The following is a 17,145-nucleotide window of genomic DNA, read 5'->3' as shown; positions in this document are numbered from 1 at the left end:
GAAACAAAACATCGTCCAGCATCCCATTGATGAACAGAAAAAAAAAGTCACTTGGACGCAAGGAGACGCTCACAACCTACAGTTTAACACAAAAGACAATCTTTTCATTCCTCAAGAAAACAAATTAGAATTGAAAATAAAAGATCTGATGGCAAAGATACAGCACTCGATACATTTTTTTTCTGCATTCCTCGACAATTACAACCATAACATCGGATGTCAAGTGTTCATTTATTAACCTTAACTCTTATTCCACGTGTACATTTCTTCATAAACTCTAACCCTTACATTCAATTGTGAAAGCTCACATTTACTAAATGTGTTCATACTTGAATTCTACCTTTACTTATTTCATGTGTTCATTTATTCAAAACAGCTTGTGGACTTCCAAGATTATGATTACAGTACAGTGAAAAATAAAACATGACAACATTGCCTGCGTCTTGATCATTGTCACTATTTATCTCTCTTGTATGTAGCCTATATAAGAGCACATTGGTGTGGCCTCAGACCAATCATTGATTTAATTGATTGTTTCATATTAATAAAAGCCATGTGTGACTGTGTGACAATTATCAATCCACAGTTCAAATGGTTACTGTATAACAAATAAAATGTCGATCACATCTGTGAATGGGAGGTGTGATTGCTCAGAGGGCGTGAAGACCGCTCCCTTCAACTTCTTTCACTTGCTTTAAAGACAGCGCCACTTGCTCATCTTCTGACGAAATGTCCTTCTTCTGGCCAGTGGGGCTTCTTTCAGACCTTCGGAGAGATACGAGATACGTCAATCAAATCAAAAACACTGAAATAAAACCTGTTTCAAATGCAACAAATGTGGCAGGACCCTTGTTTTTATATGTCGCCGTGCCACAACCTGTAAAAATGCCCATGGCTAATTTCCTGCTAGTCTTGTCATGACCTTTTTGACTTAGTGCTATATGCATAGTCTAATTTTTTCCAATACATGCACTACTTACAAAAAAATGGGGATACTGTATTGGAAGTACTTCAGGGTGAAATTTCCAGGTGCACCGTTATACCCAATGTTAGAGTCTAATGTTAAGAGTGGGAGTTTAGCTTCAACATACACCTCTAACGTTAGTTTCCACAGTGTTAGCTTCAACGTTAGCTCTCAGTTACGTCTATCATTACCACTAAAGAGACCTATGTCAGCTTCTGATGTTAGCTTCTTTTTAGCTAATTATCTTAGCCATCTAAGTTAGTAATATTCATAATTGAAATGCTTTACAGCTGTGTCACATGTTAACTGACCCTTTTGTGCTTTGTGTGAAATAGGACAGACGGCAACAGAGCCTCAGTCATTAACATTAGCCACAAACACCGCTCACCATCTCTCCTCCACGTCCTGGATTGTATCCGGGAGCGGAACGTTGAGCGTCTCCGGCAGGAAGCAAGCGAAGCCAGAAGCCACCACGGCCGCACCCCCGTACACCACGCTGGGCAGGGCAGGGAACACCTGGAGGGCGGTGCAAAATGGCATTCATTAAGCCGCCGTTGCAATTCCAGCACTACGATATGACAAGATAGGTTTACCTCATCCAGGATAAGGACGGCGGGCGCCGCCATGCTGCCCACTCTGGCCATAGTGGACACCAGACCCATTCCCGTTTGCCTACAGACGCCAGGTTCAAAGTCAAAATGTCATCAGCAGTAAAATAACCAAGTACGAATACTACCAACATGTGAAAACAGATCTGTACTTTCTACTCCATAGTTTAGGGGTGCCCATTAAGTAGATTAAGGAGCTACCAGTAGCTCTCAAAGGGAGTTTCAGTAGCTCTCGCGGCATTGACTCAATCACTGCCAGCCCTTCCAGGCAGTTAACTCTATATTTAACTAATGGGTTATAAAATTATATAAAAGCCATATATGCTGACCAGGGAGTATGCAATTCATTGTTTCGGCATTGGTGCCCGCTATACAGTCCACTTTATATCAAAATCCCTTTGCAGTGAGTACAAGATGAATTGTTTTGGCCCTAGAGTCAACTATGTAGGCCATTAAATAAAAAGATACAGAGATGGCATTCACAATCAGTCACTCCCTTCCCTACTACCGAATGACTAAGATGGGATTTATTTTTAGTGCACTTTTTAGCCAAGCCATGATGTCATACCTGATGATGGTTGGGTAAAGTTCTCCGGTGTACAAGTAGACGGTGGTGAAGGACGCCGACGTGAAGGCCTTACCGAGACACGCCAACGTGGTTCGGATGGTCTGCATGTCTGACAGAGGAATATGAACTGTGTATTTGTAAAAACATACCGATTTTTATTCATGTACAAAGTCCCTTAAAAAGCAACACTGTGTCATATGTGAGTTTTTGTTGATTATGGCAGCGCCATGTGGACAAAAGCGGTAGTGTTTTGACAAACGTCAACCACATTTCCCATGCGCGCCAGCCAGCGCGCAGTGTCGCGAAATCCTCTCGCTGGCCTGCAAGTTGGACTGAATTACATTTCTATTTCCAGTCCCTGTGTGAAAGATGAGTAACAATGAGGTAATTAATCAAATGTTGTTTTAACAATACTTTTGTTTCTTTGTTTGTATTGGGGCTTCTGACATGACACCAGGAATAGCGCATAGACGTTCGAATCGCGAAAGGACAAAGTGAGAATGCCGTAAAGCAATTCAGGACATTTGTATTTTTCTTTTTTGTGTGCCAGGGTTGATTCCATCCTCCTCAAAGTTGCTTAATGCCAGTTAAAAACGATACAGACCCCCCCCCCAGGGCATAACAAAGTCTCATTCAATACTTCAATGTTTCATCAAAAGAGTTGTGAAAATTGTTTATTTATTAAGGTTGATTTCTTGCCCAGTGCTGCTTTTTAAAAAAAAAAAAAAGAATGAGAAAAAGACATGTTTTTGGGTTTGCATTACCTGCCGGGACAAAGATGTTGGCAAAGATGAAGAGGGCGGACATGAGGAGGCACAAGGCCTGAGTCACCCTCCTCCCAAGAAAACTGAGCATGCCCAGGGCCAAAAATTTGGAGGGAAAATCCACGGCTCCAAAGATGAGCTGCATCACATAAATACTCACCTGCACTGAGGAACGGGAGCTCTTAGCTTATCTTGGCATGTGGTGCAGCCTGGGCCAAAATGTTAGCACGCTCACCCCAAACTTCTGCAGGTCCATCGCCAAACCGTAGTAGGCGAAGCTAGTGGAGAACCTAGCAAAGGAACACGGGCGGACATTACATGAATGGGTGTGGTGGCTAACGTTAGCCTCTTAGCATCGTGAGGAGCGACAGTCTGGCCCTTCCAGGTTGTTCCTCACCAGACGGCGATGAGGCCAACGGAGATGCGTCGCATGCCGGGCGTCCTCAGCAGGTCGTAGGCGGTGAGCGTCTTGCGATTAGACTGCAGCTCCTTGCTCATGTGGGAGTGAAGCACCTGCGGGTCACACGGCGCACGCATCAAGCCCCCATTGCCGGGAACGCTGATTCCACAACGATCTGCTTGCAAGGGATCATCGGGTAGGTGTGCCGTGACGTAGGCACATTTTAGGTGGTGTCAATTATTGCAGTGGGTGATTGGGGGGGGGGGGAAGGTGGACTAGAAGAGCGAATTTGTAGACGCATGACAAGACAACCTCCAGCGTCAGCTTGTCCACCACTTCGGGCTTTCCGTTGATGCGGGCGACTCTGTGGAGGGTCTTCAAGGCGTCCTGGGATCGCCCCCTGAGGACCAACCACCGCGGTGACTCCGATAACCACCTGAGCAGCGACAGGTTTTGATCAGACGGCTATTTCCTGGGAGTTGGGGGGGGGGGACAACCGAGTCTCGAATGAGGACAGACCAGCTGTAGGCAAAGGAGATGATGTGGGGAGCGCACACCACCAAATGCAGCTTCCTCCAGTCCCTCAGCCAATAAGCCAAGCCAGCTAAGACCAACTGGCCAAAGGTGAAGTAGAAGGAGGTGAGCGTGCCCACCAGGGTCCTGGTTTTGGTCGGGATCCACTCCACCTCTGATGACAAACAGCAAGAGCGTGGGACTGGTGGACGGAGGCCACGCGGCCGCAGAGAACCTCCATGGTAAAAAGGGAAACATGTTACTCAGGGAGACGGAGTTGAGTATGATGCCGGACACCGCCATGCCGCTCAGGAAACGGAACACGCAATAGACCGAGTAGGACTGCGACAGGGCGCAGCAGGAGCCCAGGACGCCCAGTTGCAGGTACGACCAAATCAGGACAGAGCGTCTCCCGAACCTGAGGCAAAAACGTGTCTCTGGTGAGCACAATCGTTTTTATTTGCTGAGGGTTTTGTTTCTGCTAGTTGCCGTTACGCTCATACCCCAAAAAAAAAAAGAAGACAAGAATAAAATACATGTTTAGGGACATACTGTATAGTACTCGACTGCCAAAGTTTGAATGTGGGACGTGTCGGTCAAAAAAAGATATCCCGGCAGCTACGTTACTTGGAAGGGAGACAGAACGCCGCCCATCATTTTCATTTTTCAAGTTGATTCAAAAATTCTGATGGAGATCATTGAAGCTAGTGGAAGGCGGGCTGGCTTTGGTGCGCGTTGCTCTAAAATGCCCACCAGGGGGCAGCAGCTGGAAAATGGGGCAAATGGGAGCGAAACATGGCTGAGCCTTTGAGGTTTGGAGAGAGGCAAAGAGGCTCACCTGTCGGACAGGCCGCCGTAGATGACGGCGCCGGCTAAAACGCCGCCCATGTACACCGTCTGGATCATCTGCTTGAGGAGACGCAGCGAGCACACCAGACCCCACTGAAGACGCACAACACAACGCTCATTGCCACGAACAACTTCCGACTGCATCATTTGAATTGGCTGCTGGATGACTTGAATTTCCTGCTCGGCCATTTGAACTTCTTGCTCGAATATTACAACTTCCTAATGGGCCACTCGAACTTCTTCACAGAGCTCTTCAACTTCCTACTGGGTCATTAGATCTACTAGTGAAATACCTTGAACTTCTCCTGGAATTACTAGAACTTCCTCATTGATCATTTGAATTTATTGCACCTGAACTTCCCTCTAGAAATCCCTAAATTCCTACTGGATCATTGCAACGTCCGCTTGAACTTGCTGCTGGATCACCTGACCTTCAATCGGCTCGTTACAGGAACTTCCTGTTAGATCACTTGAACTCCCGACTCGATCGCCGGTACGATCCGATTCCCGGCTTTGTTTGATCACGTTACCTCAGAAACTGTGGTGGCGAGGAACTCGGAGCCGTCGAAGGTCCAGCCGTCCACGCAGCTTTCGGTCTTCGGGTGACTCGCGTTAGCCGAGCTGTTAGCGGTTAGCATCTGCCACTGCGGCGTCACGTATCTGAAAGCAAGCCGGCCACGCGGTTAGCCGGCCACGCGCCGAGAGCCGACAGAGCCGGGTTGCCCAAAAACCTCCTGCAGCGATCCAGTTGGGTTCCTGAGGGGTCCAGCGGGATGAAGGCCTTCAACACGTCCCGTCGGTCCATCTGAAACATGACGACGACGTCGCCGCCGCCGCCGCCGCCGTCAGTCGGGCGGCCGTGCGGGGACGCCCGTCAATCACGTACCTGCTGCGTGAGGTTCCAGAGGCTGTGATTGGTCGACAGGCTGCAGTGGTGGACGGGGGTTCCGGAGACAAAGTTGTTCAGGAGGTTCTGACTCGCCATCAGCAGGCCCGGGAAACTGATGAGGGTCACGTGGAGCCACTGGTAGCGCCCGAAAGAACCCATCTGGCCGAGAAGTCGATTTGAAACTTGCTGATAAAGCGCCAAGGGCTCGCCGCGGCATCGGCGCAAGCTCCCGCTGCTCCCTTGAACCCCGTACGGGGTTTGGCCAATCGCATGCCGCCTTGACGCCGATCGGAAGCCCGACGTGGAGCCGGCGAGGCCCTTGCAATTACTCTCAATACTTTCTTCTTGTAATCCGATTACTCACCTCATCCAGCAGCTCACTGAAGCCCATCGTCGCCGCCGCCGCCGCTCTTCTTCCCGTCTTCCAATCAACCTGTCCCAAACAAAACCAACAAGGAAAATCTCCCGACATCCGAGCCGCTGAAAGTTGCCATGACGGCGGCGTCCGCTCTTTCTCACAATTTGCGGGTAGTCTGCTGAGTCGCCTTAAGGGATTAAACGTGCGCACATTCACAAAACACAAGAGGATTTTTGTTTGCTGACTGCGCGGCGCCGGGACTCGACGGCCAGACCACGGCGACGCGTCCTCCTCTTGGGTTGGCGGTGTGGGGGGGGGGGGTTGGGTTTTAGACTTTGACACGGCGCTGGGTGGGCACAAGATGACAACCCACTCCCTCCTCCTCCTCCTCCTCGACTGCGGCCCCCCACCCCAACTCAGTTCGGTGTCTGTTAATGTTCACGATGATGAGTCTTTGTACATGCGCGCGACTAGACGGGACACGCGGCCTGCTGGTCATTACAACTTTCCGCTAGATCACTCCAATGGCCCGTTGCACCATTCAAACCTCCGACCTCCTGCCGGACTATGGCTACTTCCCGCTGGTCATTACAACGTCATACTTGGATCAGTATAAATACAGAGGTCACCAAATCTCCCCACGAGATCACAAGCATTCCCTGCTGGATGATTGAAAAAAACATGTTTTTGGAAAGAAAAAGAAAAAAAAAAAAAAAAAAAAAAAAAAGCCACATTTTGGTCAACTTTAGTTTTCACATGTTTTGTCAACCCAAACGTATTTTTTTCAAGAATATGTTCCCGGCAGGCCCACTAGTCGAAACATGGCATTCGGATAAATATTGCGTCTGTAGAATAATCCCTGGGGGCGGCCATTTTGTCTTCTGTCGACTGAAAATGACGTCACAACTGCTCACGACGACCAATCACGGCTCAGATTCAGAAGACGGGTCAGCCGTGATTGGTCGTCGTGAGCAGTTGTGATGTCGTTTTCGGTCGACAGAAGACAAAATGGCCGCCCCCGGAGATAGCTCAAAACGAGTGGGTTTCTTGAAAAAAATACGTTTGGCTTGACATCCGCTTTAAGAAGTGCAGTGCACATGTTTCTGCATCAAAGTTGAAGTGATTAAGCCACTCGATTTGTTTGCCTGATGGTCGTCATCGGACAGAGTGAAAATTGTCGTCGTGAACGCACGAAAGACTGCAAGTCAAAGCCTTTAGTAAGCTAACGGTCCAAATTGAAGGAAATGAACGCAATTGTCATTCAGTCATGACCGATTTGCTTCACGTAGAAGACTAAAACATTTCTGTAGAATAAATCGCAGAAAAATGTGTAGCTCGTGATTGTTACAAATTAAACAGGAAGAGGACCCTAAAAATAATCGCATTTTAAATCCCATTTGCAGTATTTTATTAGATTGCGTCTCAAAACATGACGTTGCAAAATTGGCATGTGACTGGCCCCTTTGCCCTTTTTGTTCATGCGTTACGCAGGGGGATGATCACCCGGCAGATATTTGGACAACTTTTTCTCCACTTTAGAGAAGAGTTTCTTTTACAAATCCCTTTTCCGGGACCTGTAAAAGGTGCAAAGCCTGTCACTTCAACTTCCTGCCGGTCACGACAACTTTAACCAGAAGTAGGTACTACCCCGGCTGACTTTGGGCGACCCTGGACTGGTCGCTAGTCAATCACATGGCACATAAAGACAAAGAGCGGAGCGGGGACCGCTCGGTCCAGCTGTGCCAAGCGCGACGCCAGCGGCGACCTGAACTCGGAATTCGCCCCCGCGGTTCCGAGCAACAAACAAGTCGGCGGGCGACCAGCCGCGAGGTCACCAGCTGAACACACCGTCGGGGTTCTGGCGCGGCCCGGCCCACACGTGTCGGCGGGGTTGAACATTGACGGCCGGCGGCGCGCTTGCACAATGGCTCGGGCAATGATTGCTAACGCCGGCTGCCGTTAAAATGTTTAATGTCACTCATTCACCGAACAAAGGAAAAACGTTTGCCTGTGAGTTTTTGCAAAAGTCCTTTCACGAGGAAAAAGACCTCCAGGCTGGAGAAAAGTCTTGAAGTCGTCAGGGGCGCTGGTAAAAACGCGGCGTAGCGTTCTCGCAGATGAACAGAACCCTGTGGTCCCGAGTGTCATCGATAGACCTCCGAGGATAGAGAGAGGGGAGGGAAAAAAAAAAGAAGAAAAAAAAAAAGACTTCTTTCTTTCTTTCTTCTACAGTGTGGACAGAAATTCTCGGACCTAAAAACACCAAAAACGCCACAATAAGACAAACAGGAAGCCTTTCAAAATAAAACAAAAACTCAATCTAAACTTGCCCGGTCAACAATGGCTTGCTGTTTGATACGATCGTTCTTGAAGTCGTCATTGACGTCCAAAATCAGGACGGGAAGTTGGTTCAGGTAGTCAAAGTCCAGTCTGCAATTCATCCAGCGGGAAACATGCAATAGAGTATTTCAGTGCTGCGGCTCATGGCATCATTTGGAGACACGATTCCCCAGAAAGTTTGACGGATTCCAAGAAAAAAAAAAAAAAAAAAAAGCGTACGGGCAACATTCCACACAAGAGGTTTTCATCGTTTAGAAAGTTTGTCGTTTTGAAGTCATTTTTATTATTTTGGAAGCTTTTGTTGTGTTTTCAACATTACTACTTGAAGCGAACCATAATCATTTTTAGTCTTTCAACAAGGGCTGAAAACTAACGATCACTTGAATAATCGATTCAGCTGTTGATTACTTTTTTCGATGAATCCGATACAAAACATGTTAATTCCATTTTTGACATTTTTTTTTGTGTGTTTTAGTCTTGTGTCAACGTACTCATCGTGTGAAGCATTGAAAAAATGTTTGTGGACGATGTTCTACAGAATCCATACCATTTTTTTTTTTTATGTTTTGAAAGTTAGTCCTTTTTAAAAAACTGTTTTTCAGTCATCGGTTTAAAGTTTTTGTGTTAACATCTTTCTCCGAAACGTTGATGGATTCAATGGGTGGGAAAAACGAATGCAAACCTGAGGTTCCTGTGGACCAGCCAGTCCTCGTGTTTGTGGTGAAGTTGTTCCAGGTACTCGAGAGGAATTTGGCTCTCTTCGTCGCGGCCGCGCTGGATCAGACGCTGCATGCAACGCTGACAAATTCGAAAACGGACCACACAACACGCGTCAAGCCACGTGCTCCAGGACATGTGACGGGAAGTTGGCGAGGGGGAGGAGGAGGAGGAGCACCTGCGGCTGGGCCCTGAGGTAGATGAAGGCGTCCAGGGCGATGTGGGCCTGGAAGGTGTCCAGCAGCCAGCAGTGCCAGTCCTGGTAGACACTCCACTCGGACTCGCTCAGGCTGCCGCACTCCAGCAGCGTGGACGCAAACACGTACCTGCGTGCGAAAACAGCCGCCACCTGTGGGATTTCTTCCTCACATTTTCAATTGGCAGTTGAAAATCCAATCAAACTAATTCAACTTTTTTTCCAGGTACTCAGGCCCAGTTGGCTGTTAAGTGCTCCCCCTAGTGGTGGTAGGGCTCTAAGCAGGTTGTTTGGTCCACCGGACGGCTCACTCACCTGTCCGAGTAGACGGAGCGCTCGTAAAACTGCGTGGGGTTTTCCGCCTGCTGGAGTTTGAGTGACGGCGACTGAAGCTGGGAGCGAATTCTACTGAGCGACGCGTAACTCTGACAAGCACGCGCACACAGCACAGACAAGAAGGAGGTGAGCACTTTCACCGGTGAGCGGCGGGGGCTCGCCAGCGAGCGCTCTCCCTACCTGGAAGGTGTAGGACCAGCGGCTTGGCTTGTCGTACAGCATCTGCAGCAGATTGCCGCCGCTCTTCTGCGAGGAACTCAGCTCCTAACAAAAGAAGGGAAGCAGCGCACATCGGCGGGGACGCATTTGCAACTCCGGAAGCCCCCCCTGACAACACTAAATAAAAACAACAATAAAATTGATAGTGGGATTCACGTGTCACCCACCCGAGAAACATCATCGTTGTCGTTGTGGACGTTGCACCACTTGCCGATGGGCTCGGGTATGACCTCCCACTCGGGCGCCGCCGCCTGCAGGAGACGCACGAACGTGGACTTGCCCGCCGCTGGAACCACACACCAGTCATGTCAACATATCGGAGAAAAATAGAACATAAAATTGTACTCGGGCAATACTGGGTTAAACGATTGAGCTCATTGACACCTCACAGTTAATTGATTTGCCCATGACTAAGAGAGCAGACTGGCTGAACATCCAGAGCCACTTTCAAGCAGACTACACAGTGTAAAAGCTGATCATGTTAAAGCCAGAAGGCTAACAGGGCACTGGCACAAACTTGATTGATGAAGTTGTCACGGTGGAAGTGTGCGTGTGTGCGCGCACGCGCGCAGGGGATCTTGCAATTAAACCCTTAAGTTGGGTGGCTAATTCATTTTTGTCAACGGTCACAACACGTCGTCGTGATGGTTTAGTTTAGAGGAATCCAAATAGTAAAAACTGTTCAAATATTATTACATTCACTTGAAACTGTAACAAAAAATGATTGCAATATTTCAAGTTTTTTTTTTTTAGAAGTAAAGACAATTTGCAGTATTGGTATTTTAGCAAGAAACTTGAAGTGGATGCACTTTCATTCATTCATTTATTTATACACGCACACGCACAAAATAAACTCACCAATGTTTCCTTCGATTGAAATCTTTTTGTGCCTTCGAGAGAATCCCTCGGAGGACGACGACGACGGACTGTCGGGAAACGGGCGTGCGAGCTTTGGAGGAGTCGCCATGTTCGTCTGTTGTTTGCTTGGTGTTGGAATAGCTTAGTTAGTTAGTTGGTTAGTGTCCTACGGGATGTGAGGTTCGTCCACTTGCTCTTCAGTTTGTTTGTCGCGCGCGCGGAAAAACCCGCTGACGTATTTCCGTCCTGGAGCTCAAGTCCCACAACACGCTCAACAAATGCGTTCATGAATTATACTTGGGTTCGATTGATGTTTTCGTCATAGTAGTGTCATGTAATGTGGCTATCTTGTTGTGTAATATAATATATCTCGTTTTTGAAATATATTTTGGAGTCAGTGGCTTCGCTGTTGAACAGTTTCACGGATGACAATGACGTTATGAAAATAAAAATAAAACACACACATGAGCACAAAACACACGCTGAATACAAATATTAATAGTGATGCTGATAGAAATGGAAAATATATATTGTGCAGTTGGTGGCGGAAGGGATGTTGTCAAACCGGAAGTCGATCATGCGCATGCGCTTCACAACGTGAAGGAAAATGGCGGCGCCCGTCGACTTGGAACTGAAGAAGGTAATTCCACAATCGAAGACGCATTCACAAGTTGGACTCCATAACAACATGTTTGATATGTCCTTTTACAAAAACCGCATGTGTTAGAAAGGTTGGCGTATTGAGTCATTCTGGACATCACGACCGGTGACTCAGTAAAATCAGTGGAAATCAATTCTGTTGCGACGAGGCAGCAAGACGGATGAATGGTCACGTCCACCTCGCCGCAGTTTCGGGGTTCGAATCTTGGCTAATGCCTCCCTGTGTGGACTTGCTTGTTAGCTTCTTACTTGCCCATCGGCGAGAATGGCAATAGATTGTGTGGTGTAGCATGTACCCCGAGACTTACCGGCGACCCGACCAGTCCGTTATTTGTCTAGATGTACTCTGCAATTGACCGGCGACCAATCCATTGTTATGTGTTTACTATGCGTAGTGTTATTGACCGGCGCCCATTCTCGGGGGTGTGTCCATACAATTATCGTGACGGGTGTGGTTTGCCCTACTGAATGAATTAATGCAAGAACAAATACAAACAAATCAGGCATTTAACATTCAAAAACTCCTTTGAATGCAAGTGCGCGCGTTGTTTGCGGGCTTCAGGCCTTCTCGGAGCTGCAGGTGAAGATGATCGACACGCAGCAGAAGGTGAAGCTGGCTGACCTGCAGATCGAGCAGCTGACGCACGTGCAGAAGCACGCCAACCTCACGCACGCCGAGATCAACACGCTCTCGGACAACACGCGCATGTACGAGGGCGTCGGACGCATGTGAGTCGCCCGCTCACTTCTCCGCTCATCGCTCGCCTGCAAACCAACCACCGGCACCCTGACTGTGCTCTTCAGGTTCATCCTGCAGTCCAAAGACGACATCACGCAGCAGCTGAAGGTCAAGCAGAAGACAGCCGAGGAGAAAATCAAAGAACTGGAGGTAGCTTCCCTTGCACCTTATTCACCACCAAGTTGACAAATTAACGCACATTTGACACGAGTCACTTCTTTTGCCACATTTGGTGACTGTCCCACAATTTGACCTTTAACATCAAATCATTTTTTTTATGTGACATTTCAACAAGAACTAATGTACCCATTTTTGAGCAATGCAAACCTCCCCAACTATGAACTGTTCAACTCATTCCTATTGTCTTTTCCCCCTAAAATAAAAACCCAAAGTTGACATTTTGCATTTACCTCTTATTTCTGCCTTTTTTTGGTACCGATGTTACAACTTAAAAACACAACTAAGCGAGTTACCTGCAAAAAACGTGAATATGTGGAATAATGCTAATTTTGTTAACAATGAAAAAAAGTGGTTTAATAATAAAAAATTTAAAAAAAACAACTTCACCCTGAAATGCTTTTTTTAAATTTCAAAGTTTTTAATCAATTCATCGTTTCAGCATTGCATAAACATGCCAATTGGAGGATAATGAAAAAAACGTTTAGAATATAAAAAGCGTTTCAGTGTTACATGTTCGCAAGTGCAAGTTTTGATAATCAGACAAAAAAAATGCGGATGACATTTCAAAAGGGAAAGGTTTGATGTGTTTAGGATAATTTTTGGTGTTACACAAGCCAATTTTGTTCCTTTTCATCACATTTGCCGATTCTCTGACAAAACGTGTGGCTGATGTCTGTGCCTTGCAGCAGAAGAAGGTGTACCTGGAACGCAGCGTGAAGGAGGCGGAGGACAACATTCGGGAGATGCTGCTGTCCAGGAGAGCTCAGTGATCGCTCGAGCTTCAACTGGGCTTCATTAAAGCGCTTGTGTCACCACGTGATTGATTGCTTATTGATCAGCCTGGCGTTGGGATGGGACAGCAACGAGTTTTATTGTGAAAGGACGCGACGCGGTCACGTGTCGTTGGGCTTGTTGACAAAGTTGATGGAGTACGAGCCCGTGTCGGCGTCCTGGTTGACCTGGAAGTTGCTGGTGGACAGGCCAAACGGTCGCAGGACCATGTTGCCCAGGTCCTTCAGCTTACCTGCCCGGGGTCAACAGAGGTCATCATCAATAATGAGGCCAGATCATGAACGGCGGCGGCGGTGGGTGCAGGCGGACCGCGAGGCTTCCTACCTAACATTTCCTCCTTCAGCTTCTCGTTCTTCTCGTGGATCTGCTGAGGTAACCTCTGCAGGGAAAGGAAGTAGGAGGATTTGCATGACAAAAACATCCCCAAAAGATAAATACAAAAAAAAAAAAAAAGAGTCAGCTTCCGAGCGGGATGGAGGAAGAACAACTCATCCGATCCCAAATGAAAAGATCAAATCAGTGAAACCCTGCAATTCATGCAAAAAAATCCCCTTAAAGTTTAGAATTGCCAACAGACAGAAAAGCACTATTTTTGTCTAACAGAACCTCCTCAACTCACTTCAGCATAGTTCCTCAACACCAAGAGAGTGGCAAAGCACTACTTGTGACTTAATGCCGCGACAAACTTAATCATAGTTCCTCGACACCAAGATGTTGGCATAGCACTATTTTTGGCAGAAGCAAACTCCTAAAGTCAATTCAACATGGCTCAGTGGCACCAAAAAACAACAGCATGAAAATGGAGGGCTTGGAACGCACCGCGCAGGCCTGCCTGGCCACCGTCTGCTTGGGGTCTCGCTCTAGAACCTTCTGGTAGTCGTCCAGCGCCTTTTCCAGCTGCTCCGTCTGCTCGTAGAGCTCCGCCCTCCTCAGCAAGGCCTTCATGTAGTCGGGATTCAGCTCCAACGCTAGCAGTCAAATCACGACGTCGCACGTTCAACTTCCAGCTTGCCCTCCACTGTGTCGTTCCCAAACAAAATGCTCCATAACCACCCGTGATGACATCACTCACCTCTGGAGCAGTCGGCGATCCCGTCATCCTTCCGCTCCTGACGCAAGAGAGCAAAACTTCCCGTTAGCATGTCGCTCATCGGCGTGTCTACTCGCTAACCTTACCGATGGCGACTAGCGTCGCTGTGAGCGCGTTAGCATTAGCGTGTTGCCTTACCAGGTGGAGTCGGGCGGCCGCTCTGTTGGAGAACAGGACGGCTCTCTCTTGGCAGAAACAGTGCGGACACAAACGCAGCGCTTGCGTGTAGCTTTGCTCCGCCAGAGACCAATCTGCACAAATAAATTACACACTGCTCAAAAGTAGTACGTAGCATGACTCTCCCCGTACACTCGATCGTCAAACCGGGAGACTCGCTGAGCAAACATCGGAGAGAAACGGGTCTCAATGCTAGTCTATATATATGTCAAACTGGTTTAAAAGATGCTCACTCTGGTCTGTAGCAAGGTTCTACATTTTTTGGATTGTTCAATATAGGTTTGTTTTTATTTTGTTTTGGCTTTTGGGAACATGCTTGGTTTGAGTTGAGTTTTTGTTAGTTTCAGAATTAGTTTTCTTAATACATGGAGTATTTGTTGAAGGCAACGACACCATTGTGTAATAAAGTAAACTGCAATCCCCAAAGCACTGACCTGCCGTCTTCTTTAGCGACAGATGTACATCAATAACAAAATAAATACATTTAAAATGAACTCTGACAGCGCTTGTGGGTTAATTGACAAAGACAAAAACAAAAAGACATTTTCACTAGATGTAGTGCAAGATGTAGTTTCAGGTTGTTTTTTGTTGTTTTTTTTTTTTTTTAAAGCATTTTCCTTTGTATTTCCTTTACTATTCTAGCTGTACTTATTTAGTTAATTTTTGTTTACTGTTACTGTAATAACTTTGGTCTTGGTGTAAAGATTGGTGCAATTGGTGTGTACTACAATGGTGGTTGAGCTCACCTCCGTTTTTGAAGTGGGAGTTTCCTTCCTCCTTCAAGGTGAGACTGTGCAATCGTCGGCTCTGATGTGACAAAAAGGTGCCAGCGGTGGCCGGTCAGTGTGTGTAGATGCCTTTTTGACATTCGACGTCATCCCGCTTTCACCTCCTTCTCTGCCTCCGTCAATTCCTCCTCTTCCTCCTCCTTTTGGTCACCTGCCTCCGCGTCTCCTCCGCACTCCTTCAAGTCGTCGTCGGAATCGTCCAGCAGCGCGTCCTCAAGCGGTTCCGTGTTAGTGTTGTCCGACGGCTCGTGTCTCGTGTCCGTCTTTGCGTGTCGCCTGTCAAGGTCTCCTCGGTCCGGATGCTCCAAACTCTCTTGGCAGTCAAAAAAGTCCTCCCGGTCCACAGCGTCCTCCTCGCTGCCTGTCGGCTCATCTGCTGGCCGATTCATCCTCAACAAATGAAGCACAGAGAGGAGACTCGTATTTTTTTTTTTTAGCTTTTACTTGGAGGACAACTTTGAAGAACCACTGCTCTTAATGCCCATGTAGAGGATTCCCAGAACCTTATTGCTCACGACTAGAATCTCGCCGTTGAACCTCGTAATACGACCAAAATTTCTTCAATCACCACGAGAACCTGTTGGAGAGCATCTAGACCCGTAGAACAACTAGCAGGGGTGTCAAACTCCAGTCCTCGGAGGCCGCCCTCATGCATGTCTTAGAGGATTCCTCGCCCAACACACCCGATTCAAACGATCGGGATCAAGATCAGGCTCCTGAAGAACTTGCCGGTGAGCCGATCGTTTGGAACAGGTGTGTTGCAGCAGGAACAGATGGAAAACAGGCAGGACAGCGGCCCTCGAGGACCGGAGTTCGACACCCCTGAACAAGAGCTAGAACCTTCCACGATGGGCGACTGACTTGGTGATGGACTTTAATGATTTATTAATGTCACGCACACACAGGACTGAATACGATACATACATCCAAGACAAATTAAGATGTTTTTGTCGTAAAAGTAGACTGATCATTTCATGCGGCATTACGACGTTTACGAACGGAGTCAACAGCTAAAGGCTGAAATGTCGACAGACGGCCGAGGAACATGGAAACAGCTGCTGTCGCGATGTCAATAATTGTTGCACCTCGAACTGTCTTCACGAAGTGACATTAAGATTATTAATTTTAAATAGATAAACAAAAACATCAAAACCGTCTGTTTCGTTCACTTACCTGATACCAACGCTAGCCTTTTATGCGACAAAGCACTTCCGGGTTACTCTTCTTCGTTCTTCTTCGCCGCCACCTCCTTCGGTACGTTATTAATGGCCCAATCCCAATACCCACACTTGTACCCAAGAGTCTTCGCTGAAGTGCACGAATGGTTCGAGGGCGCAGGTTACAAGTGAACAAAAATTGCAGAATTGGGACACTGCGTGTGACGCCATCGATTTATGCACTGTGCGTCAGCGAGCATGATGGCACGGGTTGTTGTTTTCGCAATTTTGAAGTTTAAAGTTATATTAAAACTTAAGTAAAGCAGTAATAAAGTAAAACTCGTGCTCGGTCTAATAGTCGATGGGAGCTAAGGCTCCATTATTTGGACTACTTGCGGGTCCTGCACGATATACGGCGCATGCGCAGGGGTTTGCTAAGTACGGCAGCTAAGCGAGGACAAAATACGTAGATAAACGGTGACATTAAAAAAGCGATTAAAATTGAATATGTACATAAGGCATAATTATCGGATATTTACACTTGGAGAGACATTTTTCGGCCCAGGTACAGGAATTCCACCGAATGCCGTCAGTTTCCCGCTAATTTGGTCAAATCACTCGTTCCCTCGGCGGGAATGTGCAAATGAGGAGCTCAAGGTGTTCACGGTAGGTATTGGGATTGGACCAATCTTTTGACTCGTCCCGTTTTTAATAAAGTCCAGTCCAGAATGGAGGAGCCTGTGGTTTGTCGGTAAATAAACAAGTTTTTCATACGTACGAGGTTACTTTGCGCTTCTCGTTTATGTATTTTAAAGGCAATGTGTGGCTAGATGTCAAACTAGTTGGGGCAACAGTTGTGGACAAATGGCTCGTTACCGCCCCCTGTAGGCAAGTGACCTTACGACTATCAACGTTCAATGAATGTAACCATCCATTATCTGAACCGCTTTATCATCACAAGGGTCGCGGTTAAATGGATTTAT

At 47.3% G+C, this 17,145-nt stretch overlaps 4 protein-coding genes across 5 annotated transcripts; 1 reads left to right on the top strand and 3 right to left on the bottom strand.

Annotated features, from left to right (window-relative positions):
* Nucleotides 1–212: 212 nt before the first annotated feature.
* Nucleotides 213–6,777, bottom strand: oatx (organic anion transporter X). Of its 2 annotated transcripts, XM_086057538.1 has the most exons (16): nt 6,075–6,777; nt 5,920–5,988; nt 5,553–5,714; nt 5,398–5,471; nt 5,197–5,326; nt 4,656–4,759; nt 4,081–4,235; nt 3,824–3,992; nt 3,617–3,740; nt 3,302–3,417; nt 3,140–3,194; nt 2,905–3,064; nt 2,141–2,249; nt 1,558–1,636; nt 1,353–1,480; nt 213–765 (listed from the first exon to the last, which is right to left on the bottom strand). In XM_086057538.1, the coding sequence occupies exons 2-16, from the start codon at nt 5,944–5,946 to the stop codon at nt 651–653; spliced, it is 1,707 nt and encodes a 568-aa protein (XP_085913664.1). In that variant the 5' UTR covers nt 5,947–5,988; nt 6,075–6,777; the 3' UTR covers nt 213–650. The 2 variants fall into 2 exon arrangements, with proteins under 2 accessions (XP_085913664.1, XP_085913662.1); XM_086057536.1 differs by having other exon boundaries at nt 5,920–6,777.
* Nucleotides 6,778–7,867: 1,090 nt separating this feature from the next.
* LOC147133690 (deoxycytidine kinase 2) lies at nt 7,868–12,025 on the bottom strand. The gene is made up of 9 exons (XM_086013108.1): nt 11,548–12,025; nt 10,580–10,704; nt 9,889–10,007; nt 9,683–9,766; nt 9,482–9,591; nt 9,149–9,296; nt 8,936–9,051; nt 8,244–8,343; nt 7,868–8,166 (listed from the first exon to the last, which is right to left on the bottom strand). Exons 2-9 carry the CDS (start codon nt 10,686–10,688, stop codon nt 8,140–8,142), a joined length of 813 nt encoding a protein of 270 aa, XP_085869234.1. The 5' UTR covers nt 10,689–10,704; nt 11,548–12,025; the 3' UTR covers nt 7,868–8,139.
* pfdn1 (prefoldin subunit 1) lies at nt 11,130–12,973 on the top strand. The gene is made up of 4 exons (XM_086013110.1): nt 11,130–11,219; nt 11,802–11,968; nt 12,044–12,128; nt 12,845–12,973. Exons 1-4 carry the CDS (start codon nt 11,187–11,189, stop codon nt 12,926–12,928), a joined length of 369 nt encoding a protein of 122 aa, XP_085869236.1. The 5' UTR covers nt 11,130–11,186; the 3' UTR covers nt 12,929–12,973.
* Nucleotides 12,553–16,790, bottom strand: ttc1 (tetratricopeptide repeat domain 1). The gene is made up of 8 exons (XM_086013107.1): nt 16,179–16,790; nt 15,107–15,395; nt 14,964–15,024; nt 14,179–14,291; nt 14,023–14,059; nt 13,770–13,918; nt 13,275–13,329; nt 12,553–13,182 (listed from the first exon to the last, which is right to left on the bottom strand). The coding sequence occupies exons 2-8, from the start codon at nt 15,392–15,394 to the stop codon at nt 13,052–13,054; spliced, it is 834 nt and encodes a 277-aa protein (XP_085869233.1). The 5' UTR covers nt 15,395; nt 16,179–16,790; the 3' UTR covers nt 12,553–13,051.
* Nucleotides 16,791–17,145: the final 355 nt, after the last annotated feature.

Source organism: Filicampus tigris, chromosome 17 (genome assembly GCF_054856515.1).
Source record: "Filicampus tigris isolate MCC_2025a chromosome 17, RoL_Ftig_1.0, whole genome shotgun sequence".
NCBI classification, from domain to species: domain Eukaryota; kingdom Metazoa; phylum Chordata; class Actinopteri; order Syngnathiformes; family Syngnathidae; genus Filicampus; species Filicampus tigris.
The sequence above is the reverse complement of the archived record's forward strand: the minus strand, read 5'-3'. Positions and strand labels throughout refer to the sequence as shown.

Bases quoted from the DNA above. Each gene is read 5' to 3' on its own strand.
- oatx (XM_086057536.1), bottom strand. From the start codon at position 6,027: ATGTCGGGAGATTTTCCTTGTTGGTTTTGTTTGGGACAGGTTGATTGG. The intron at 5,472-5,552 runs GTACGTGATTGA...GTCATGTTTCAG, and splicing joins TCTGGAACCTCACGCAGCAG to ATGGACCGACGGGACGTGTT. The intron at 3,065-3,139 runs GTGAGCGTGCTA...TCCTCAGTGCAG, and splicing joins TGGACCTGCAGAAGTTTGGG to GTGAGTATTTATGTGATGCA.
- LOC147133690 (XM_086013108.1), bottom strand. From the start codon at position 10,688: ATGGCGACTCCTCCAAAGCTCGCACGCCCGTTTCCCGACAGTCCGTCG. The intron at 9,767-9,888 runs GTGGGTGACACG...TTCTTTTGTTAG, and splicing joins ACAACGATGATGTTTCTCGG to GAGCTGAGTTCCTCGCAGAA. The intron at 9,052-9,148 runs GTGCTCCTCCTC...CGAATTTGTCAG, and splicing joins ACCTCAGGGCCCAGCCGCAG to CGTTGCATGCAGCGTCTGAT.
- pfdn1 (XM_086013110.1), top strand. From the start codon at position 11,187: ATGGCGGCGCCCGTCGACTTGGAACTGAAGAAG. The intron at 11,220-11,801 runs GTAATTCCACAA...TGCGGGCTTCAG, and splicing joins TCGACTTGGAACTGAAGAAG to GCCTTCTCGGAGCTGCAGGT. The intron at 12,129-12,844 runs GTAGCTTCCCTT...TGTGCCTTGCAG, and splicing joins AGAAAATCAAAGAACTGGAG to CAGAAGAAGGTGTACCTGGA.
- ttc1 (XM_086013107.1), bottom strand. From the start codon at position 15,394: ATGAATCGGCCAGCAGATGAGCCGACAGGCAGCGAGGAGGACGCTGTG. The intron at 14,060-14,178 runs GTAAGGCAACAC...CTCTTGCGTCAG, and splicing joins CGGCCGCCCGACTCCACCTG to GAGCGGAAGGATGACGGGAT. The intron at 13,919-14,022 runs GTGAGTGATGTC...TTTGACTGCTAG, and splicing joins GATCGCCGACTGCTCCAGAG to CGTTGGAGCTGAATCCCGAC.